General features: G+C 39.1%; 1 protein-coding gene across 7 annotated transcripts in view; it reads right to left on the bottom strand.

The window, feature by feature from the left end:
* RAPGEF2 (Rap guanine nucleotide exchange factor 2) overlaps positions 1–25,436 on the bottom strand; it is a 197,634-nt gene that overhangs the window by 102,276 nt on the left and 69,922 nt on the right. For all 7 annotated transcript variants that reach the window (XM_080377606.1, XM_080377603.1, XM_080377601.1 and 4 more), the window contains exon 4: positions 13,829–13,912. In XM_080377606.1, the coding sequence (XP_080233732.1) occupies positions 13,829–13,912 (84 nt within the window). The remainder of the gene's footprint in view (positions 1–13,828; positions 13,913–25,436) is intronic.

The following is a 25,436-nucleotide window of genomic DNA, read 5'->3' as shown; positions in this document are numbered from 1 at the left end:
AACACATCACATTTCATTTTGCTACATCCAGATTAGAATGAAAAACATCAGTCCCTCTTAACGGCTTATTCTAACCAAGCTAGGTTTATAGCTGGCTTTCAGTGAACGTGCTGTGAAACCCAGACTGTTCCTCCCACCAACTCACCCTTGCCAGGGATGAAATAAAAAGGAAGTTACAATTTAGAAGTGTGTATACATGCGCAAGCCATCCCTAGGGGAAGGCTTAAGTGTTCTGACGAAGACTAAATTTGGCATGGCCATTTTCTGACCCCTCAGAAAAAAAAGACAGAGCCCTTCATGCATGCAGAGCAGCTCTATCGGGAACAGCCTTCTGCTGGGCATGATGCAAGGAGGGAAGGCAGCAGCGGGTTTCCCCACGCTTAAAGCTGCACAATGGAAACCATGAAAACAAGGATTTGTCAACTAAAAGACAGAGGCTCTTCATCAGATAATTTGATCTTCTATATAATATAGGCTGACTTCTCTGATTCTGATTGAAATTAGTGCCTGTCTTTTAGAAACAGTAGGCAAATATGCAAGTGAAGCCCAAGTTGGTGTTGACTGGTGTTAAATATTACTTAATTAAAAAATGGCAGTCATCTGCATATCAAAATAATCAGTAGATTCACATTTTTCTTTTTCTTTTTTTTTTTTTCTTTTAACTCACGTAATTCTCACAATGTTATTACGTTTCCAGTAATTTATTTTTTTTTCGAGTTAGAGCAAAGAGCTGCTTCACAGAAATGGTTTTCGGTTGAAAGGAAAATTGAGATACTGGCAACTGGAATATGAGTTGAAGAGGCATTTGCGGACCTGTCACTGTTTGCAAATCCTGGAGACATGAGCTCACTACATACCATGGATAAGGATGATTAGACTTATCCAGTGTTATACGATAGCTTAGATGTTTACAGTCTCAGATACAACAGCTCATATGTCAGGGAAGGGACTTACTTGCAACATCAGAGCTAAGTACATGCCACTTAATAAGACTTTGGAGCAGGGGTGTTTCACAAGAGAAAAAAGAAAAACAGTCCTCAAACACCACTGCAGCTCCTTGCTGGACCTAGGATGCAAACTACCCACTGCTGTGGAGGAAGAAGAATCATGGGGTCAAGGGCAATGACACTGGTGCTGGAGCAAGAGGGTGTAAAGGCAGGAAGAGCCCAGCAAGTCAGACAGAGAATGCCAGATGACTAACCAGTCCATGTGAAGGACACCAAAATTATAGGATAAACACCTTAATAGTGTATTAATGCTTTAAATAATTCTGGCTAAAAATGTGTGCAAGCTAATTTGAACTCCAGCTGAAAGCTTTAGCAAACTTCATCAGTATTTTGAACACATTTAGTTAGCATCCTTACAGATGACAGACTATAGTACTTTATCAACATAATACTCAGGGATTTTTCTTTATTTCTTATGCAAATACAACGAAGATCAGAGGTTGCATTAATCTGGTAATTTATAGCTGACTAGTGAAAGCACTTCAAAAGAAATTCCTGAAAACTGACAGTGAATAATTTGAAATTAGCCAGATTCTGGAGGTTTGCTTCCAGAGAAAGTCCCTTCGGTCAACCCTTGAAACATATGCCTTGTGAACTTCACACAGTTTTTTTCTTTTAGTACAGACTACTGTTTTGAAAAATGTGATTAATTTTGAAATTTTATCTAGTTAGACTTTATTACGGTAGCAAGTTTACTAATTTTTTTTACGTAAACTAGTCAAAGTTTCAAGTGTGTTGCTTTTCACTTCAGCTTTTTATAAGGTTACCTTAAAACTGAAGTTAAGTTGAAAAATTATTAAAAACCCAATCTGAAAAAGTGCTATAAAGAAAAACGAATTGTTTTGCAAATTTACTGCAAATGGAGGTAGAGGCTCAGGGCTTTTAGAACAACAGGTGATCCTGAATACTTTTCAGACTAGAATACCACTTAGGGTACTTTGTGATTCTTTCTTTATATATAACAAACAAGAGACATGTGTTTATGAAAATTTCCTGGAAAATCAAGATCTGTATTTATAAGCTATATACACAAATATATAAACAAAACTGGAACATAGTGGTGGCAACAACAAAATTTAGCTTGTTGCAGCAGTTCAACTTTGCAGCATCTCTAGTATAGAAAGCCAGAAGGCAGGTACCTCATCAGAACAGCTGGCAGAAGAGATTTTTATTTGGAAAAATAAAAAAATCCCTGTTTGATTTTTAAATTAGAAGTTCTCATCTTATCTTGGAAAACATTCAAAGATGCAAGCTTTTTTCCTAACCTACTTTTTTTTTATTATTCCTTTTCTTTTAGACAAAAAAAAAAGTATTTTAATAAATGGTTTGAATAAAGACAGCCTTGCTTATGCTTCATCTTATCATCTTAATGATGTCTGTGTTGTCGTGGAGATTACTGTGACATCACAACATCTCCATAACAGTCTCAAAGAATGAGAAATAGTAGGAAAACATTACTTAAGAGGCAAGACCTTGTCTGAACATAATTTGGCTTATTAACATTCACGAAATTCATTAAAACAGAGGCGCATTTTTCCAACTTCATACAAAGCTGTTAGATGTTAGCTCCTAAATGGTTCGGGTTTTTTACCTTGAAAAAGATATAGTAAGTTTTTTTAAGTCACCCTATAGACTTTCATAATGAAGGTATTGGAAACTCATCTTTTTTAAAAAAAATAACAAAACCACACAAAAAAACCCAACAAAAATTTAGTGACTTCACAGGTCATCTAGGTTTTTAACAGTAAAATAAAACCATACACATTGACATTTTCCACCCCCAGTTACATGCCAAACTCATTCTATACAACAAATTCATTCACATGGAGGGCTAAACACGTGACCTCAATAACTAGTTTCCATACTCCCAGTGTAAATGAAAACAAACTGAAACAGTGAAGTAATAGTGGCAATTTTGTTTTAGCTATTTAAATAATTTGAAAATAAATTATCCCTCACTTAACATGTTACGCTATGTCTAGTGTCCCTGGATTTATGTTTCAGAAACATTCAAAAACATTAGTGTTACCTGACAGAAAACTCTCAGGCAAGTTAAAGTCTTCTACAGTACGGAATAACACTTTGTTAAAAACACTGTAGAAGAATTACAGTAGCAGAATCATGCTAATAATCAAAACAATACTTTTTATTCCTTCCACTTTTCTGTAGTCCTGCAAATACATAAGTAAAGTAATTATTTCACCTTATCAAGATTGTCCTTCACCGAAGCTGTCTATAGAAGTTCAAATCACCAGAGTTCCACATGAGGCAAAGAAAAGGCTCTTCCCCAAACATCCCAAACCTAAATGCAGGGACAGCCATCCCAGAATAGATTTACACTGGACTTCTCACAAGAGTTTTCTTGGACATTTTGTTTAAAAAAAGAAAAAAGTTTTTTTAAAAAAGCAAAACCCCACAAACACAGACATATAAATATATATATATATATATATATATACACAAAAAATAAGATTTTTCAGTTTTGCACTTGCATGCACAGGATGGACTCTTAAGGTATCTCTCGCCTGTTCTGTAGAGTACTCTAATTTTGGTGAGCATGATCTTCCACTCTGTATATTGTTTTAATTGTCTTTTAAATATAATTGTTCAGCAGTAGTAAGTCATCTCCAATTTGAGGATTTAAATTGGTCCTCTCTGTCTGGTTAATTTTGCTCCCTAGGCTGGGAAAACTTCACCACCGTGCTCAAAAATGGTCTTTTTCTCCAGCATATCGCCACCACCTCCTTGCTCTGCAGCACACCCATTCCCCTCTCCACATGGGTATACTTCCCCCTCCTGGGTATTCTTTATGCTGTTTTTGCACAAAGTTCATTTTGTTGTTATTTTGGGGTAAGCAATGACCAGGTAACTTCTCAGTTCATTACACTTACAAAACTTGCCCATGAACCCTGGGAGCATGTAAAGCACACACGGTCTTCCTTTTACCCTCAGAAGGAGTCTCACAATGCAGTTTTTTCAAGCGGGGTTTTTTTATGTTTTGCAGGTTTGTACTAAAACCCAAAACTTTATATACTAATAAATTGAATCAGAAGGCACCTTAAATCAGAAGGAACAGATTGCAGAGCAGGTCATCTCACCAGCTGCAATATCAATTGTGAAAAAACAACAGTTTTCTTCTGATAGATAACTTTAAATAGCAATGTGAGCAGCAGTGAATATATCCAGGTATAACAGGTCTCACATTGAAATAACCACATACTTTATTACACAGAGAATTTTCCCCTCATTAACTTCTCAGAAAGAGCACTCCATTTTTTTCCACAACCCTATATGTATGCAAGTAATTATCATTTCAGTTAACAGCTTTTTAATATTAAAATCCAGCTTGAAATTTTAGAAAGATACCAGCGAGATTTGTCGAAATCAAATGAATATCACATAATTATAATGTACAGAAGAACAAAAGCAAAAGCAAAGATGAAGAATGTTTCTGAGATTGATTACTGTTGTTAATTACTTCAAATGGTGACATGCTCCATTAGAAATCCTAATGCTGGGATTAAGAAGGTGTGTCTAACCAATGCAACAAAATAAGCTAGAGTCAGCAATAAAAAAAATTTACTGATTCAAGGCCACTTTTCTTGCAGCACATTTGAGAAACCAGGTATCAACTAAGCAGCACCAAAATTTTTCAACAATGAGAATACATCAACATCTTCAGGAAAACCAAATTTTCAGTGGAATTAATGTTTTTCCCGTCCATCCTAGAGAGCATTTTGAAACATTCCCATTGCCCCCAAAAAAGAAGCCCACAACTTCAGCACATTTTTCAAACACTATATGTGGTGTTATATATTGCATCCATAATTTTAAACCCAACTTTCTAACATTTTAAAAAATGGGAAGTGAGAGCTGGTATCATTCATAGATGTCAAAGATTACATTTTCTCTATCAGCTACCTTCAAGAATTCTCGCCTTTCCTCTCCTTGCTTTCTCCTAAAATATTATCCCCCATGAATCTAGGCTGTTAAACCCCTCTGCTAAATTTTAATTTTTTTCTTCAGGTTCTTTTCAGTTACTCTAAGCTATAAAGACACATTCATGCTTGCACACAAAAAAAATTATTCTATCCGTGTTACCTCAGATTTTGGTGTTCCTTAGCATTGGCTATATCCCATACTCATATCACACTGAAAAATTTTTGATTATACTTATTCTATAGTGCAAAAATAACTTGATTTGGTTCACAGGTGGGACTCACCATAAAAGCAATGGTTTGGATTTATACTGTTACACACTTTGTTTCTATGTTCCATACCACAAATTCCTAAGCATAATTTTGTTATTAAAATATACACATTCAACTTTTTAGTATTTTTACACAGTTGAAGTTTCAATGGGGAAGAAAAACACCACTGACCTGAATAAAGCAGAACATAATAAAAGCCTACTTCATTTTTTTTTCTTGTTGATGTAGCAACAATAGCAGGAAATGCCATCTTGACTTAGCTTACAATTACCACATGTGAAACAATGAAAAACTGGAGCAGTGCAAGCACATTCAGATCTACAAGCCACCTACCACCAATTAATGGTGTCTCTCCTATGGAAAGTGTATGAAGTCATCAAAAACATTCTACCAATGCACCGGAGCATCAGCAGGTGACCCAGACCATCTCAAGTCCATCATCAGGTCATTCATATGGAAAAAGACAAAAGTCTGTAGCTCTAGGATATACACCTAGAAACTAGTACAAGGCTTGCATTTGTGAGGGCTTCTGAAGGTGGCTGTTCTCCTACAACGAGAATTCCCATCCCTGAAAACCTTCCCCACCTTAAGGGGAATCAGAAATATTCAGGCTCACTTATAAATTTTTCAGGTCATCTGACACTTCCTGCTTCATTGTTACCTTCTCATCTCCTTGTTACAAACTTGGAAGAAAGCCTGGTAGCACTAGACCCACTACACTAGACTTCTATTTTTATTTTCAAAAGATGCCAACATAATAGATTAAGCCCCTCAACATTTTATCAGCTGTGCAAGAACAAAATTCCAGGAGCGTTGAAATAATTGTTTTGACAGGAACACTGCCAGACAGCACCCAATCTCATAATTTAGGAACCGTGTCCTCTTCTATTTCCCAACACCTCTGATCCTGACAGCACACTTGGAAGATGACCAATTTCAAACCTCAATGAACTCTTCAATTTTTCAGCAGAACAGGAGATGGGGGGAATAAAGCAAAGTGTATGTAATACCAAATTCATTTAGCTGTAAAAATCATCTTAAGTATTCTTATTTTAAAAAATCCTGTACACCACTTTCTGCAAACAGTAAGGACAGTTTCAGATGACATTACTGGTACAAGCAGCATGTGCTCTGCATCACGAACTTCACTGTAACAGCAGGTGACATGACAAGACAAGGCCCTGTTAATTTATGGCTTGCTAATTCCGCTGCAGCCAGAGTTGGGACTGAGTATGTCTCGGTGAGGAAGCCAGATCGGGGGAGCTAGACACCCTCCCTGCCAGCCAGCCCGTGAGGAGCTGGGTTCAGGGACAGAACCAGGGCAACTCCAGCTCTTCTGGCACCTCACAAGGAAGATGGTAATGCCACGCCAGAGCACTCCAGGCTTCGCTGGTAACGCTGGCCACGATACCAACAGGAGATGAACATATTCAAGGCCAAATCAGGCACTCCCCACAAAATGTTCCCTCTTGTAAGCAAGCTTTTGTTTTCTCCACAACTTTGAGTCTCAAAAAGTCATCAGCCGCATGCACTGTGATAGTCTAATTTTGTGCTTGCAGGTAACGGTAAACATCTCCATCTAAAAGACTGCGTATGTCCTTTTGGGTAGATGCAGATGGTACAAAGCAACTAGGGCTAATTTCTCAATGTCTGTTTAAAATCCATTGAGAGAGATGCATGGTAGACATACACTCAGTCATAAATGGACTGACATCTCCACTACCTCCAACTTCTTTCTTCATTCAGCTTAGGATCTCAGCTTTTCCTAGACTGAACTGTAAGATCACACTCCTTCACGCTTCGGTTTCAGTTGATGGACTGAAATGCTGAACCAAGGCACTGAAACCAAAGAGAAGTCACAATGGCATTGGGGGGCGGCCCCCAAGAACACCATATGCTATACCTTCCCACCAACCTATAGAGACAGTCATGAGAATGGCTTCAGAACAGCACTAGCGAGATACAGAAATCATGACGCAACAAACAGGTCAAGGGAAAATCCAGCAGCAGCAACTAGCAGCAAAAAATGAATGGTTTATATTAAAGAGTGAGAGTTGTGAGGGCAAGCTAAATTCAAAGCACACATTTTCACGTAATTTTTAAGTACACTATAAACCATAGCCTGGGGAGTTATTTTTCTTTACAAAGAGCCAACGTATGGTCTTTGTGTTTCCATCATGACACTGTAAATCCTTAGACATAAGCAAAACTCAGAAAGAGGGAAAAGCTCAATAAGCTCAGCACAGCTCTCAATCAACTCCCTCTGCAGCTTAAATAACTAAACCAGCAGCTCTCAAAAGCAAAACACTGAGCCTCTTTAAACCTGTTGTTCTAAAACTCAGGTTTCCTGCTCAGAGGAAAAAAACAACAACAACCAACCACAAAACCCTTTTTAGGGGATTTTATTCTGGTTGAAATATTTGTGTATATTGATCACTAACTTAAAACACCAGTTTTGTTCTGTTCTAAGTTTCAGCCAGCAATAGCCATTATTAATAAACACTAAGTTGCAAATATATTAGGGTCATATTTTGAGGGAACAATTTTATCATTGTGATTAAAACTATCTATCATTTTATTCACTGAAAAGATTGATCAAAGACAGTTCTCTCCAAAATTTAAACATATCATCAGTCAGATATATCTAAACCACACCAAACAGCATGTCCCCAGGGATCACAAAAATTAGGAAGTATGTTTCAGGATACATAAAGCTGTATAAATGCATGTACATAGCCAAGAGCTTTGCTCCAGCACTATTTACTCACATGCGTTACCTGTTAAAAAAAAACAACCCAAAACCAGCCAAAATCCCTAACTTTTTCTTCTGAGAGAGTTTACTTTCTTAAGTTAATCAGGACACACTTGGACAAGGACAAATCATTCCTGCACAAATTTAGTTTTATTATTGCTGTAAACACATTCAAAAGAAATCCATGATTTCTTTAATGGCTCTGCAGTAGAATTTGATATTCCATTCCAATTTTCACGTTGTTTTAGTATAAGAAACTCCACAGGGCTAAAGCATAAATATTTAAATAGATAGATCTCTTAATTTTGAAGAGGAAAAAACCCAGATGTTCTCTCAACTTCAAAACTTAGTCTTTTAGTTAGAGGAAAGAGCTTAAATAATTGCTCTTGGATATAAAATCTGTGATTGCCAAAGAGAGAGCGTCCCTCCATCGCCATATGGAGAGGAGAGAACTGCTTGGGTGTGTCAGTACAGAAGGAAAAGAAGAGGCTAAAGCAAGGAAAGCGTGTAGATGAGTGAGCATTAAGAGCAAAGCCAGGTTTGCACATGGCAAGTTGGCATCACAGCATGCCCAAGCAGCACAGCACACACCATCCAGACAGCCTCTGAAGAATTCTAGGAGCAAAACAGAAAATCCCAAGCACCAGAGCCTACCAGTCTGAGAAAAACTGCCCAGCAATTCTGTATTTTGTTGCTAAGTTGCATCCTCCAGTCATGGAAGCCACAGGCAAGTATGAGGTTAGCTGTTGGAGATCTAGGAGACATTTATGTAGTGCAGCTCCAAGTCAAATAAGATGAGAGACCATGATGAAATTTACACTAGAAGCAAAGTCCTTGAACAAAAACCCCATGGGAAGTCTGAACAGCTGAACAAATGTGATGAGAGCACAGAGCTAACCTAGGGATGCTGGAGGCCATTCCAAAAGGTATTTTGAGAGACTGTCACATTACTGCTGCCAGTGACCATGTGAAAACACAGGAGAGCCAGGACAACCTTCAGGGCATTGCATTTTCTGCTCATTTATTTTCTGGACCTCATACATAAACCTCATTCTACCATGTGAACTGCTTCAGGGTACAGATGCTCAGTGGAAGAGGTGAGGAGACCAAGTGTTAATATTTGTGCTAGTTTGGTGGTTGTTGTGGGAGAGGGTGAATTAAGGAATGTTTAGTTTGACGGTAGTATGTGCCTGATATGTTAAAAGGATTAAGTATGAAAAATGGTAACACTAAAATATGATGGGGGGGGGGGGGGGGGGGGAATAATCTTCCTCACATTAAGCCATCAGAATAAAATTTCATTGTTGCAATTTACAGAAATTAAATAGGAGAACTAGACTAAGCTTTACTTATGTAACCAAAAATATGGCAGCTTTAATTGTTTAGGTAAAAATTCTTTAAAACTCTGTAAATTTTCCCAAAATAATATATTAACTGAATAAAATCCAGCCTTACCTTATGAACACTATTTCCTAGCTCTTGATTTGGCATTTGAAGAAATACAAGCTAAACTACGTTAGAATAGGGAAATAAAATTATACTCATGCTATTTTCACAAAACAGACCGGGTTTAGATGTTAAAAGTTTCCAAAGGAAGTTTAGGACTTCATGTATTACAATATTCCATCTTGAACAATTTATTATTTTTTTAAATTCTGAATGAAAGACTTGTCAAGTAGCTACTTACAAGTAGTCCTACAAGTCACCCAGTACATTATATAACTTGGGCAAAACTGGCAGCTATTCCATTCATTTCAAACTATTTCAACCAGCAGCTATTTGACCACATTATTGCATTACAAAGTTGCTTATTTTTGGACTGCTATACTATTATTTAATTCTGATTTGAGTGAGAAAGCAGGGGGTGGTCATTTCTTATGCTTTTAGACAGTCTGGGTTTTATTTATTTATTACGACATTCTTCTTCCCTGACTATATATTATGTCTGCCAAATGTAGTCATCACTCCCTCTCCCCAAAGAATTTTAAAGGGTATCTAATTCTAGGAATCAAAGACAGGGAAACAATGATGGGGGGGGGGGGGGGGCGCGGAGAAATTACCTGACATAAAATACACAACAAAAGAGCATTTCCAGTGATATCCACCAATGCGTCTAAGGACGGTATATCTGAAACTAATGCAACTAAATTAGCTAATAGATGTCCTAAATACAAATAATATGCTGAGCATATGCAGTCAAATGCACTAAGGCACTTCCAAGTTTCAGCTATTAATCTGGTAATAGCGCTGTATCCTGTTCCTTATAGGCTCACATGCCAACAACCAGGAAACTAAAGCACAGGCCTGAGAAAACCCATCCAAGATAGCAGCAGATTTATTCACTATGGCTATCTGAATTCCCCTAACTAGGTACTACTTTTACCCTGGTTTGTACAGACATACATTTTTGAAGAGTGAAATCCAACAAAGAATAGCAAATGCCCTTGACATTCAGGGCAGGGGAGGAATATATATTTCATTTTAAATTTGGCCAGCTACTGCCCAGCCATCATTCAATGAAGCTGAGCTTGACAAAGGGAGGAGGACGGGCAGGGGGAAGCCCACGATCTGAGCAGCACAGGCAGCTCCTCAGGTCCCACTGCAAAGGCTGGATGAAGCCCAGAGAACTTGTGCAAAGGGACTTACTGCATGGGCATGGGGCAGGATGTCAAAAAAGAGAGAATAATTTCAAGGTAGGAAAAAAAGTCAGGTGTTTTGGATGGTGAGATGTTTGGGGATAGGAGGGACTGATTACTCTAAGATCTGGGAAAAGAAAAGTTAGGGAAATGAGAATTTTCTGAGTCACTGTGATTTGGAGACAGGAGCTATTTGCTTTCTGCTCCTACACAGGCTTCTCAGCTCCATCCTGCTGTCTTACTCACAAGCTTCACATGTTGCAAAATTATTTCCTGGTGGCTTTCTAGATGGCAAAGATAAAATGTACTCAACTGGGGGGTGGGGGGAAACCCACTAAAATAGTCTAAATATAAGTTTATAATAACTTTACCCACATAACAATGTTCTGGCCAAACAAGATCAAAATTAGATGATCTCAACCTGGCAATGTTTAGGTCTCTTCCTATTACCTGACGTCAACGATGCATCAGGACATGCTCCATTTGCTAAAGTGTAGCAAATTCATCTTAACGGCAACACAACATCAAGACTGCCAAATTATGTAATACTCAAAAAGGTTCTTGAAATTATTACTCCCTTTATGTGTAAATAGTCAGTTTAAGCAAACAGTTATTCAGTAACAGCCTTTTACCACTACTCTTACACCTCAAGCTACCACCCCATCAGCTCCTGGACAGTATGCTTTTCAGGAAGTCTCGCTCCCTGTAAAGTCTTGCTCGCACTGTAAAATTTTACTTTAGTGTTGCTGCTAATCAGTCTCTTCTACCCAGTCTGTACATCTGAGCAGTCTACTATTTCCTTGTGAGTGACTCACTGGCAGTGTAAGTAAAGTTGAATAACTCTGTTTTCTTCTCAAGCCTTTGCTTTAAAAAACCTAAATTATAAAAACAAACAAACAAACCCACCCACACTTATTACCCACCAGTATTCCAAATCAGAAGTTGAACCTGGGTGCCCTCTCACTCTTCCCAAGTTTCTTATTCAGGGATGAGCCTAAGGCCCAGATATTGCTGCTTACTCATTTACAAAGCAAAAATCCTAATTAGCTTCGTCCTAAATTTAAATAAGGCCCTCATCTATCCTTTAATAACTATAGCTTCTGAGCACAAAGCCTCTCACTAGAATGACTCTGGTTTTGCTCTCCAGAAATACTTTCTATCTTATCTCATGAAATTAAAGTTTCTTAATTTTGCTTTCATGGACTTATTTTGTCTTTGTTAATTAACAAATTGTCTCTCTCACATTTACTTCCCAAGATACCAGCTTTGGCAGCTACTTGGCTCCATCCACAGCTATGAAACTTCTTCTAATACCAAACTCCACACTTGCAATTCACCAAAATGTCAGACATGTCCCAGAATACACAGAATAAATACTGTGTTCACTTTTGGACCCCTCACTACAAGACAGACATAGAAGTGCTGGTGTGTGTCCAGAGAAGCGCAATGAAGCTGGTGAAGGGTCCAGGGCAGAAGTCCTATGGGGAGCGGATGAAGAACTGAGGTAGTTTATCCTGGAGAAAAAGGAGGCTGAGGGGAAACCTTATCGCTCTCTACAACTACCTGAAAGGAGGTTGTAGCAAGGTGGATGTCAGTCTCTTAGTTGGATATTAGGAAAAATTTCTTCACTGAAAGTGTTGTCAAACATTGGAACAGGCTGCCCAGGGAAGTGGTTGAGTCACCATCCCTGGAGGTATCTAAAAAGACATGTAGATGTGGTGCTCAGGGACATGGTTTAGTGGTGGTCTTGGCAATGCTAGGTTAATGGTTGGACTTGATGATCTTACAGGTCTTTTCCCAATATAAACGGTCCTATGATTCCATCTCTCTTCGGAAGTTCTCCAGGAGAACAACCCTTAAATGCTTTGCTTAGAGTCATAGGACCTGCAATGTTCTGTTCGTTGTTTATCTTATTAAAAAGCTCACCCCTCATCAAGTGCCAATACATGTCTGAAGCACAAATACTGCTGTAATTCAAAGGAACAGAAGATTCTTGCCACAGACTATATACAACCACCCTACATTAATTCAGATACCATATATCCCTTCTCCTGGCATCTAAAGGTAGCACTTTCTGCCAGCTTTTTTTCTGGCATTGCCCGTTCATGGATGGCATATGGGACAATTTTCTTCCATCTGCCAGCAGCAGGGATGCTGTGATCTGTTGTTGTGCTACTTTTTACAATAACCAGTTTTGCACCTCTAGCATATACTGTTTGATGGCACATCAAATACACCGTTTTATCAGCAGTGCCTGTCCTCTTACAGATGCAAGTCACTTGCTTGCCCCAAGAACAGGCCACCATCATCAAATGGAAGTCCCAAGACCAGGATTGCTCTTCCATTGAAAGGCAGATGGGAACATCTAATTGTTCATATGTGAACCAACACTAGCTCTGAAGTAAGTTTCCCTCTGCTTAAAACTAGGGAAGTTTCTAGGGCTTTCATTCTCAACATACCATACAGAAACGGGTCATTCTTTCATTCCGCCTTTCACAAATTTTATTACATGCCATTTACTTCAAAGGAGCCTTTTATAGTAGTCTGAATGAATATGCATATAACCAGCATTTTGAAGTTTTTCTGCCCTGCTTCCACTAAAATGATCAAGCTCAGCCACCTTAGTCTAAAATCCTCAGTCATTTGCATTTTCTTCCCATAGCTCAAAATAATTAATATTTTCACTGTAGCAATATAAATTTCAGGTGTCTCACACTTGAACTCACCTTTTTCCATGTAAAATACCACTCTTGGTTGCAAATACACTTACATTAAGCACAACCTTTAAACAGAAGTAGCAAAACTGGCAATAACATGGTCTAAGCATATGCTAAAACACACGACGAAGACTTGTGCAATGGTAAGTAAAGCCTCAGGAAAATATCATAAGCTCTAGTACATCCTATGATTTAAAGTCTGATTACTCACGGGAACAGACTACTGGGTACTTCACTCCATTGTCAGGGTTTTGGTGGTTTTATTTTTAAATTGACAGCATTTGCACAACACTTTGGATGTTTGCCTACTGCCCACAATGACAACTTTCAGCTCTAGCTAGGGCATAAAACAGTTACCATAGGTAGTAAAGTCAGGAAAAGTGTGTTTATGCACACACTTCTATGTTTCATTAAGTATAAGAACTGTCTTTTAAATCTAAAAATTCTCTATCTCTCATTATTTATGTTTAAAAGACAGAGTGCAGTATATTCATAGCTGACATACCTGCTCCTGGGAAGAAACATAGATTCTTTAATGAAGACTGAACCAGACAGCAGGATATACCAACAGGTACCAATATCATCAGGGCTGGAATAAAAAAAAAAAGACAGTTTAAGGCACTTGATGTAAGTTATTCATAGCACTACCAAATTTGCAGTATGAAGAACGTCAAAGAGGCAAAAATGCTTATAATTACGGAAAAAAGCGACAGTTCAGTCATTTACAAAATAATTCCATCAAACTATTCTAATTTCCATCTTCAAATATATACGTTATTAGAACACCTCATTGCATCCACTTCACTTTTAAAAAAGCACATATCTATTTGTTTGGTAACAGCACAAATCCAATGAAATATAATTGAAAAATTATTAAAACGAAGTTAAGCTACAGTAAACATACTGTCTTGTATTTGATCAAATCTATTACTTTCCTCTTGCTGAAGAGGACTCTGGCATCTTCCTCTCTATAAATAAGGCTTCGCTTCCCGATTCTAGCCTTCTCCTTCCTCACCCTTTCTTGAAGACAGAGGTTTGCCTTTTGTTATCAGTCCATCTTCCCACAATGTAAGAAATCACTGGATACATTTGCAGATGGTAAGCGTACATCAGGTTTGTTAGTCAACTTTATCTGCTGCTGCTACACACTTCCCCTTTCATGTCTCTTCCTGGCATAAGAATAAACTCCCAATCAATGTGATAATATCATTTCTTTTCCCCTCTCTTCATCCTATAGAGGAACTGGATGAGGACTTTGTCATCCAGGCCCAGTTCATTCTGCCATAAATTCAGATCTTGCTCCTTGAGTAATACAAAATCCGTTCCATAGGCTTAGACTCTTCTTGGTTAAATTCAAATAATGTTTAGACAGAAAAATAAAATAGTTTAAGATTACTAGAAATAGCTGCATTATCATGCCATTTTGACAGCCAACACCGAGAATATCTGTACTTTACTTCAGTTTTTACCAATTCTGCTTCTTCCAAAGAAACTCACTGATTGGCTTCAAGTACGCTGTTATGAACTGCATGAGCATTCTTACCTGAAAGCCACATCCCTACAACACTAAGAGATGCAGATTATTTAATTAATCTGTAGCACCTTCATTTTTTCCAATTACATGTCTCAAGTCTTTAGCAGCAATTAATTCTAATATCAAGCAAGAACAGCCCACATCTTTTAATGATGATGACAGCTTAGTATTAAAACCTAATCTTAAATCTAAGTAGGCTATGTACATGTTAGCAGCGTGTTTTTCATTTGAAGAACTTCAATTTAAGAAGTACCTACACAGTGAGGTCCTCAAAACAGGAGTGCCATTTCCTCAGCACTTTCCATATTAGGCTTTCTCAAGGGAAAGCTGAAGTTAAAAAAAGAGGGAAGGAGCTGGCCTGAAACAGCTGAGACCACAACAGGAAACCATCCAATCTGAAAACGTGCTCCATTTCCATTTTGCACTGTATATAATATAACCGTGAGATAAAGGACAAACATCAGAAACATGGATAATTAACAGAGAAAACTGAGGACACCAATTTATGTCCGAGAACACAAGAACTGATTAAGATGATGCAGCCTGTATTTCTTTTCTACCAGCCTATGACCTGACCAGTGAAGCCACACTGGTCAGCCACAGGCACCAAAGACGACTTAACATCTTCAAAATGAAGACTTCAGGAAATATTTCTTTATACTGATAGACAACAGAAAATGAAGTGATAACATGGTGTCACAGCTAAAACAACAAACCATCTTAATTTACATGGCTGAAGTGCACCAAGCTACCTTTTCTGAAGTGCGTTTCACATGCTTGTTTCTCACCTGGACCTGTGCTGCCCTCAAACTTGTAAGTCCAGAAGAATCGACATTGAACATAACTACAGAAAACCAGGTTAAAGCAGAGAAACGCAAGAAAGCCACCACTTCAAAAGAAAATACCATTCTCAAAAGCATAAACATGCACCTGAGTTAAGTCACACATCTTTTAAGCACTCTTCCCCTCAAATGAGTCCAAACTTGACAGGTATACTGCTGCTGAACTGCATGTCTGTTGGGTTTTTTTGTTGTTTCTGGTTTTTAGTAGATGCCATTCAAAATACAAATGATGTGCGCTAATTAGCACAGTACAATTTTTTTGAAACGGACATTTTCAGCAACGGCTATAGAGTGAGTGATTTCCCAAACTGCTGTGATGTAACTCTTAGGATGTCAATGATAATTTTTTCATGTGGATTACCGTGCATTATATTAGCACATAAGAAGTTCTGTGAGCTTTTTTTTCCCCTCTTCATAAAAAATTGACAGCTTGATTAAGTATAAAAGTGTAGTCTGATAGAAGAAAACCTCAACTGGGGTCACACACTTTAGAACTCCAAAGCAAAAGTAATCTAGAAGATCTGTTTATACTTTTACAGAAAGCCTTTCCCAAGGATAAAATAATTGAAAAAAAAATATTTAAATGAATAGAAAATATTTTAACTTTTGCAAATCTACTAATACACAAGCTTTTCTTTCCCTCCTTTAATAGCTGATGAACCATTTTAAATCCTCTGTCAAATCACCTATTAGTAAGGGGCTTTAGTTGCCTTTTCTCATGGGAGATCTTTTACCTGTGAAAAGGCAGCCACTGGCTTTCACAAGCACTAGTCAATATGTTCAATAGTGAAATTCTTAATGCTACTTTTGAATCCACCTTTGAATCATTTAACGAACAGCAGTAATGATTATACATTTAACTGCAATGGTTTAACTTTTTCTTATTTGGTCACACACAGTGTGAGTTTTCACTGAATCATTCAACTCAGGTTTGTCTTTTTTTTTTTTTTTTTTCTCCAGTTCACAGGTTAATCCACTTCTGCAAGTTAGCTCTTCAGCAGTCATTGCTCCTCATTTACTTGTCATAAACATCATAATTTATCTACTTTATATATAATCAAAAGAAGCATCTGTTGTTTAACAGCTGGAAGTGCTGATTAAAAAAATAATAAATCAAACTAGGAATATGATCCGATTGGTTTTATTTTCCTTTTGCTTTGTGTACTTTGAAAACTTTATTTTTACAGTCACGTTTGAGAATTTTTAAGCTCTAAGGTACTTGCATCATGTATATCTACTGAACTCAACTCCTTAATTATATAAAGTTTAGAAAAATCTTTAATATTGCTGTGTCACAACAGTGGAAGGTTCCTACAGAACATCTCTGTATCTTCCCCAAAACACACTGTGTGTTCTTTTACACTTTCACTGCTAGCCAAAACGTCATAAGTATTTCCAAGATAGTCTTCAAGAGCAAAGAATGCTGATGGATTTTTATTCTCTTCATTTTTACAACTAGTGTCTTAATGTAGTCTGAAAAACAAAACATCTGAAAAAATGCACACATATAGCAAATACATTCCTTCCTCCAGAGCACACAGGCTTCCCTCCAAAAAAAAAAAAAAAAAAAAAAAAACCCAAAAAAAACCCAAACACCCGCAGACAAATGAAAGACTGATCTATTCTTTTCATATGAAAATATATTTAACTCCTGTACTTCTCAACACTTGCTACACTTCCAGTTGTTTAGAATTAAGCCTCAAAGCCATTTGACAGGCAGCTTTTACTAGACAGTGTGCTGTTACGAAAACACATACAGCTCTTCCATTTTAAGGATCCTATGCTTTCCACAATCCCATTCAAACATCAGGTGGCTTTCAATCAAGTTTACATGTTTTCTGTACTATGCTTGACATCCGTTCATCAACAATGCATTTGTATTCTTTAGGACTTTCATGCCTGTAACAAAGGAATGACAGAAGGAACTATAAAAGAAACCTATACTGAACTACAAAAGCACTTCTTCAAGCCACATGAGGACTCATGCAAATACGATTTTAGCCAATGCAGAACACTCACATCTGAAAGTTTTTCTTCGCAATCACATTTTAGAATGTGATGTTTAAAAACAAAGTCTAGAGAGTATACCTAAACCTAATTATGACATTTTCTTTCACTGCTAGAATATTGCCTACCACTGGCAGCCCACAGAGTTATCTAGAAACTGTATTTGACATTTATTCTGTCAAAGAGATGACAGCAAGTTGTGCTTGGAAGGGTTGCTCTGTGAATAGGACACATCCCTGACTGGGTTTGCAGGAGGGTATTAACTCCATGTAAGCATTTCATCCAGAATTAGCTGAAGCAAAGTAGATGCTGATGACTTCCCCACAGAGGATCTTGAGAAGGAGACTGAGGGTTTTTTTGGCCTAGGGACAGTTGAGGGGAGGATCCAGTAGCACCTATCAGTCAAGCCAATATAGAAAGGAAAGGTATTTGATTAGGTAAGATCTTTCCAACAACTAGTTTGTAAGGGTGCCGCTGATTTCTGTCATCACCACCCACCACTGAAGCAGCAGCTGCCAGCCAACACAAGACTGAAGTACAGCCGATGATCCCGATCAGGCTGAAAGCAGAGCCTGGCCAGCCCAGGCATACAGCGCTTCTACCCATGTCTGAGCTCCTGTCCCCAACCTCCACCCAGCCTCACAAAGCTGCATGCACAGTAGGAGTCGAAATACTTGAAATCAAGAGTTATTGGCACATGTCCATTTGCAAGCAGGCATTCACAGATGGCCTTTTCAGGCAAGAGATCACCTGTTGAACCGAAGTGATGGAGTATGTTGCTTCAAATATGGAAGACTTGGTGGGACTTTCTTTGGGTTTTGTTTGTTTTTATCTAGTGTTCTGGTTATTCATCTGGAGGAAACTCAGGACTACTACAAGTTATACTGCCTACTGAATTCAGCACAGCTATCCGCCTTCCCAAGTTACAGGAAACAAGATTTATTACCAAGGAAGTAAGATGACACAGGCAATTTATCCTGCAGAGGATTAGAAATAAGTCAACCCAGAAGTCACACATTAAGGGGCAGTCAGAAGAACAAAATCAATACCTGTAGTCCTTCTGTTCTAGGTATATTAAAGCCAGCAAAAGCCCCAGTGAAACCTCGGTCACACAAACTTCCATCTATCCTTTCAGAACCAACAGGACTATGGCCAGATTCAAGACACCAGCTGCACTACAACTAACTTGTGTAACTTGTGCGTGTAGACACGCACTCAAAGCATTTGACTACAGTGCAGAGGAAAGAGCCTAAATCTTAAGAGTAAGAAGAAGAGCAAGAGATCCTTAGCAGAAGATAGGATTTGTATTCTGTGAAGACAACAAAAAGACTCAGATACCAAGATTTAACATTCTTTAACTGCTATGATAGAGCTCCCTACTGACGAAGTTCTCAGAATACTCAGGTTCTAGCAGCAACATTGAAGTGGTCCAGAGCTGAAAGCCAATGCCAAAACAGTCATCAATATGCACATGAAATATATGAAATACTGCACTCGAGTTACTTGCACAAAATTTAAATAAAGCTACTTTAAATCTTGACTCTTGTATTGTAGCACTTCTGAGAGCAGAGGATTTCCTGGGAAATCTATATTTAATTTCCCGGAATACAAGCAAGCTTGACTTATGGGAATTTGGGAGCTAGAAATGGAAATCCAGAGACTGGATTCCAATGCCTTCCCATCACATTTCCTTCTCCAGCTTCCTTGACGTAGGCCTTTTAGGCAACTACAACCTGCAGCCAGACAGCACACTTCTCCATTTTGAAAACGACACAAAAAATGGAAACTTAACTTTGCAAATTAGCTGTCATTCCAACTGTTCTGTTTGGAAACCTCAGTTACATAATTATGCAATACCCTACCACAGCATCACTAGGCTCTCACTGCTGAGAAGGTTGTACAGTATTTTCAGACTTAAGTCTTCACATTTTCTAGGATATAACTGTTCTTTGAGACCTTAGAGGTGCTCAAAGTTAAAAAAGAGAAAAAAAAAAAAAAAAAAAATCAGGAAATGTTTATAAATCTGCCAAGATCCAAAACGTTTGCAGGCTTCCTCAAAGTCTTCAGCACTTGTATCAAACTTCATGCTGTGAGCTATTTATTCCACTAGAACAGACACCTTCTTACTCCCAGATGCCCAACTAGCTACATAAACTACTTAAAACTGAAGTTTTATTTTCTAATTATAGTTGGTTTTATTTAAGCAATCTGCAGCACTTGCATACCACATTTGTAACTAAATCAATGTTAACAGCATATCAAAGAAATTATGCACAAATAACTTGTTTCAATACACAACCCCCACATGTACTGACTCTAAGGCATTTATCTACAGTAGCATAACTGTTATAATTTTGGCTTTCAGATTTTCTGAGCATATAAGATGCTAAAAAAAATATAAAAAAATATTCACCTACAATAAAGATTTAAGTCAACCTGCTGAAAGATCCAAGAAATCTTAAATATCTACACCACCTCGAGTGTCTTCTTCTAGCCTAAACAAGCTACATTTAAATAAAGCAATCCATTTCATTCTCATTCTCCATCAAAATGACATGTAGCACTACTAAAAACCCTGGAATAATTAATCATATTCAGTGCATGCTTACTTGTGTGCATTTGGTGCAACGAAGATAATGAACACCATAAGTATGTACAGTGGCAAGGATTTGCAGGTCTTCATGATGAATGATGTCAAACACACTTTAATTCTGTCACATAAGACATCATTTCAGTGCAAAATTCAGCACCTGGACTTGAAAACACATGCTAAACAGAAGACACTGCTGCTCTGACCACCTTCTGATCACTGGTTTCTTCAGCCAATTCCTTTAAGACAGCACTTGAGAAAAACCTAAGCAATATGTAGGTCTCAAAGGAAACAAAGCATGGGAATGGCTTCCATGTAATTACTGCTTAATATTCCTTTGACAGGACACGTCTATCCCGAGACCTAAACAGAGGTATAATTCTCTCTCCAACATTGGACTGAATGGTCCAGCAACACCAGGTGCTGGAAGGACCCCTAACGTCAGTCAAACATCTAGAATTACTTTCCAGTTCAGAGGTATTTTCAAAACTACTTCATAAAAAGGTAATTAATTCAGTAAGAACAATATCTTTGTTGTGAAAGAGCTAGTTAGAATTACTCTCTCCATAAATCATTAAAATCTCAACCACTAAAGTATTCATCCATGACTCATATTTAAACGGGACATAGTACCTTTCCTACAAGTGATGAGATTTGTAACTGTTTTCATAAAAGAACTTATGTTACAAACTAAGATGTACCTAGCAGATTACATTTTCCTGAAATCATACTCAGCGTTGTTGAAAGTTGAATAAATTTTCAGAAAGTGAACAAAGTAGTTCAGAACATACACTGCTTATACTCCCAGATCTCCCCTGGAGAGGAACAAAACCAATGAAAACTTGACATCTCAGAACTGGGACCTCTTTCAGGCATTTAAGCACTACACAAGAGGAAACCAAAACACTGCTCTGCAAGCTTGTGCTCCATAGGTGTTTCAAGCAGATTAAACTGTTCGTTTCTTTTTGCTCTTTTTGTTTATCCTTTGTATGCTGAAAGTTACAGGTAGTTTATTGTTTTAATTGAGTAACCATTGCCACAAATAGACATCAGCCCTTAAGTGCCTTGGGATGTCAAATATGTCTAAATTTAACGATTCTCTCGGGTAGACATCTCATTGCCTGAAGATCCTGTCCACTAGCACTGTATTGTTATAACACTCAGAACAATCAGAAAACTGTTTACTCACACTGTCAGCACTATCCATAATCATCCTCAATAGGCTAGATAAGCAATTACCTGACATCTGCCAGAGCGTTTTTAGATGCCTTTGATGACTTTAAGAGGTATATCCCAAACACAGAAGTAAAACAGATTGGGTACTTAATGTATCACCCACACACAATTTTCAGACGTTTGTTTTTTTAAAAAATGAACACATTAAAGTTACATTTATTCTTACTTCTAACCTTCACTCTAAATGTAAGAAAAAGTTAAAATATATCCAGTAATAAAACTGATAACTCAGAATTTAGAGCTTATAATTTTTATTAAACAGGCATCTTAAAGTGCATATTTCAACTGATACCCATTATTATCTTGTTTTAATGGTGTCTTGCTTCCTGGTGGTAAGAGTGGGAAATAAAGAAGAATGAACCGCAAGAAACAATTTGTCAGTATTTATGAAAACAAATAATCAGAAGTATTTTTTAAAGTATTAACTTGTATCCTTTTCCACTTCTGAAAGTCAGTAAAATAAACCAGAAAAATCAAAGCAGAGATTATTGTAGAGTGTCAGTAATGTGTACAAGTAAAACAGCTGATTAAACAGGCAACCAATAAATACGTTATGCAAATATACACATGAAAGCTAATAGACCTATTCTCATTGAAGTCTTGGGATTAAATTTGTACAGTGAGATAGCCCTTGATATCAGAAGAGAAATTCAGAATGAAAAAATTGTAGTCTCCTAAATCATCAGGAAAACAATGACAGGAGTAGTAAAATAAAATGCTCTTGCATCCAAAAAACTCTGAGGTCAATCAACACAGACAATTCTGCTGTTAAGTCTTACACCTTTCTAATATTTCTCCCAAACCAAAGCTTTTATTCTCAAAATTACAAAAACAAACACAATAGTATTGTTTTAGTGAAACATTACAGTCAAGAAGGTGCAAGTTTAAAACCTCTCAAAAAAACTTTACTTCAAAGGTTTAAAAAACTTAATTCAAAGAAGTCTCAAAATCAGGTCGAACAATAACAAAGAAATTTGGAACTGGCTGCTGGCCAACAGACTGTAACATTGATCATTGACACTATTAAGAAATCTTGATTCAGTGTCTGCTCATACAGAGCCAACTGCCAAATCCTTGAATGTTTTTGTTTTAATGATACACATTGCCTAAGAAACTCCCCACAGAAATTGTATCCACCACACGAATTCAGGTTCCTGATTTACTGCAGTGCGGAACTGGCAGTATCTCAACACTACTTTAGCAACTGCCCAACTACCAGAAATTACAAGACACCTTTAGGAACACTTTAAGGAGAAAAAGAAGAAAAAAAAAACAGAAACAAAAACACAACACCCACACACCAACACACAGACCAGCCCTGCTGCAGCAGTTCTTTACATTATTAAATATACTGCTGTACAGAAACCTATGGATGCTTCAGCAGAATGAATATATATTGCCTGCAGAGGTCTGCCTGAAAATTTGCATACCAATCCAGACAGATCATAGAATCATTTAGGTCAGAAAAAAAACTTTAAATTCAAGTTCAACCATTAACCTAACACTCCCAAGTCCACCACTAAACCACATCCCTAAGTGTCACACCTACACATCTTTTAAATACCTCCAAGGACGGTGACTCAACAACCTCCCTGGGCAGCCTCTTCCAATGCTTCACCACCCTTTCAGTGAAGAAAATCTTCCTAATATACAATCTACATCTTCTCTGGCACAACTTGAGGCTGTTTCCTCTTGTCCTGTCACTTTTTACTAGGGAGAAGAGACCAACACAACCTCCTACACATCACTACAACCTCCTTCCAGTTAGTTGTAGAGAGCAATAAGGTCTACCCTCAGCCTTATTTCCTCCAGGCTCAGGAACCCCAGTTCCCTCAGCCGCCCCTGACAAGACTTGTGCTCCAGACCCCCCACCAGCCTCGCTGCCCGTCCCTGGACACGCTCCAGCACCTCCCTGTCCCTCTTGCAGCGAGGGGCCCAAACCTGAACTCGGTACCTGAGGTGCGGCCTCACCAGTGCCGAGCGCAGGGGGACGGTCACTGCCCTTGCCCCGCTGGCCACACCGTTTCAGACACCAGCCAGGACGCTGCCGGCCTTCCTGGCCACCTGGGCACCCTGCTGGCTCCTGCCCAGCCGGCTGCCAGCCAGCACCCCCAGGCCCTTTCCCCCCAGGCCCTGCCCAGCCGCTCTCCCCCAGCCTGTAGCGCTGCGGGGGGTTGCTGTGACCCAAGGGCAGGGCCCGGCACTGAGCCTGGTGGAACCTCGTACAGTGGCCTCGGCCCATCGGTGCAGCCTGCCCAGACCCTCTGCAGAGCCTCCTGCCCTCAGGCCGACCAACACTCCCGCCCAGCTGGGGGCCATCTGCAAACTGGCTGAGGCTGCGCTCCATCCCCTCAGCCAGGCCCTCCATAAAGACACTGAATGGGCCCCAGCACGGAGCCCTGGGGACACCACGTGTGACCGGCTGCTGACTGGATTTAACAGTACACCCACCCAAGCCATGAGCAGCCAGTTTCTCCAGGAGAACGCTGTGGGAAACTGTGTCAAAGGCTTTACTAAAGGCTACATCCACAGCCTTCCCCTCATCCACTGAGCAGGTCACCTTGTTTTAAAAGGAGACCAGGTTCATCAAGCAGGATCTGCCTTTCATAAACCCAGACTGGCTGGGCCTGATCCCCTGGCTGTCCTGCACATGCTGCATGAAGGCACTCATAACCTGCTCCATAACCTTCCCCGGCACCGAGGTCAGGCTGACAGGCCCGTTCTCCAGATCCTCCTTCCACCCTTCTTGCAGATGGGCATCACATTTGCTAACCCTCAGTCTTCTGGGACCTCCCCAATTAGCCAGGACTGATAAATGATGGGAAGTGGCCGGTCAGCACTTCTGCCAGCTCCCTCAGTACCCTTCCATGGATCCCATCTGGCCGCGTGGACTTGTGTGTGTAAGTGGTATAGTAGGTTGCTGCCCATGCCCCCCTTGGATTATGGAGGCTTCATGCTGCTCCCTGTCCCTGTTGTCCAGCTCAGGGGGCTGGGTACCCAGAGAACAACTGGTCTTACTATTGAGGACTGAGGCAAAGAAAGCATTGAGTACCTCAGCCTTCTCCTCATCCTTTGTCACTGTTCCCCCTCGCATCCAAGCAGGGATGCGGATTCTCCTTAGCTCTCCTTTTGTTGCTAATGCATTTATAGAAATGTTTTTTATTGTCTTTTATGGCAGTAATCGGATTAAGTTGTAGCTGGGCTTTGGCCATTCTAATTTTCTCCCTGCATAACCTCCCGACATCCTTGTAGTCCTCCTGAGTTGCCTGCCCCTTCTTCCAAAGGTGGTAAACGCTCCTTTTTCTCCTGAGTTCCAGACAAAGCTCTCTGCTCATCCAGGCCGTTCTTTTGCCCCACTGGCTCATCTTTCGGCACACGGGGATGGCCTGGTCCTGTGCCTTTACAATTTCCTTTTTGAAGAATACGCAGCTTTCCTGGATCCCCTGGCCTTCAGGACTGCCTCCCAAGGGATTGCATCAAACAGGCTCTTAAATAGGCCAAAGTCCTCCAGAAGTCCAAGGCAGCAGTTCTGCTGATCGCCCTCATTACTTCTCTGAGAACTGAAACCTCTGATCATTTCATGGTTGCTGTGCCCAAGACAGCCTCCAACCATCACATCCTCTGTTCACAAACAGCAGGTCCAGTGGGGCACCGTCCCTAGTTGGCTCACCCACCAGCTGTGTCAGGAAATTATCTTCCACATAGTCCAGGAACCTCCTAGACCCTTTCCTCTCTGCTGTGTTGTATTTCCAGATGCTTCAAACAGACATATTCTGGGTTGACTGTGTATTCAAAGCATTTTAAATAATTTTCAAAGTGTCTCATTTTATGAGAGAGGAAGAAATGTTTTATAGGGCCTCTCTGAAGTCAGGAAGAACATTCAGTAAACAAGGACAGTAAATGC

Source organism: Falco punctatus (genome assembly GCF_963210335.1).
Source record: "Falco punctatus genome assembly, chromosome: 1".
Classification (NCBI taxonomy): domain Eukaryota; kingdom Metazoa; phylum Chordata; class Aves; order Falconiformes; family Falconidae; genus Falco; species Falco punctatus.
The sequence above is the reverse complement of the archived record's forward strand: the minus strand, read 5'-3'. Positions and strand labels throughout refer to the sequence as shown.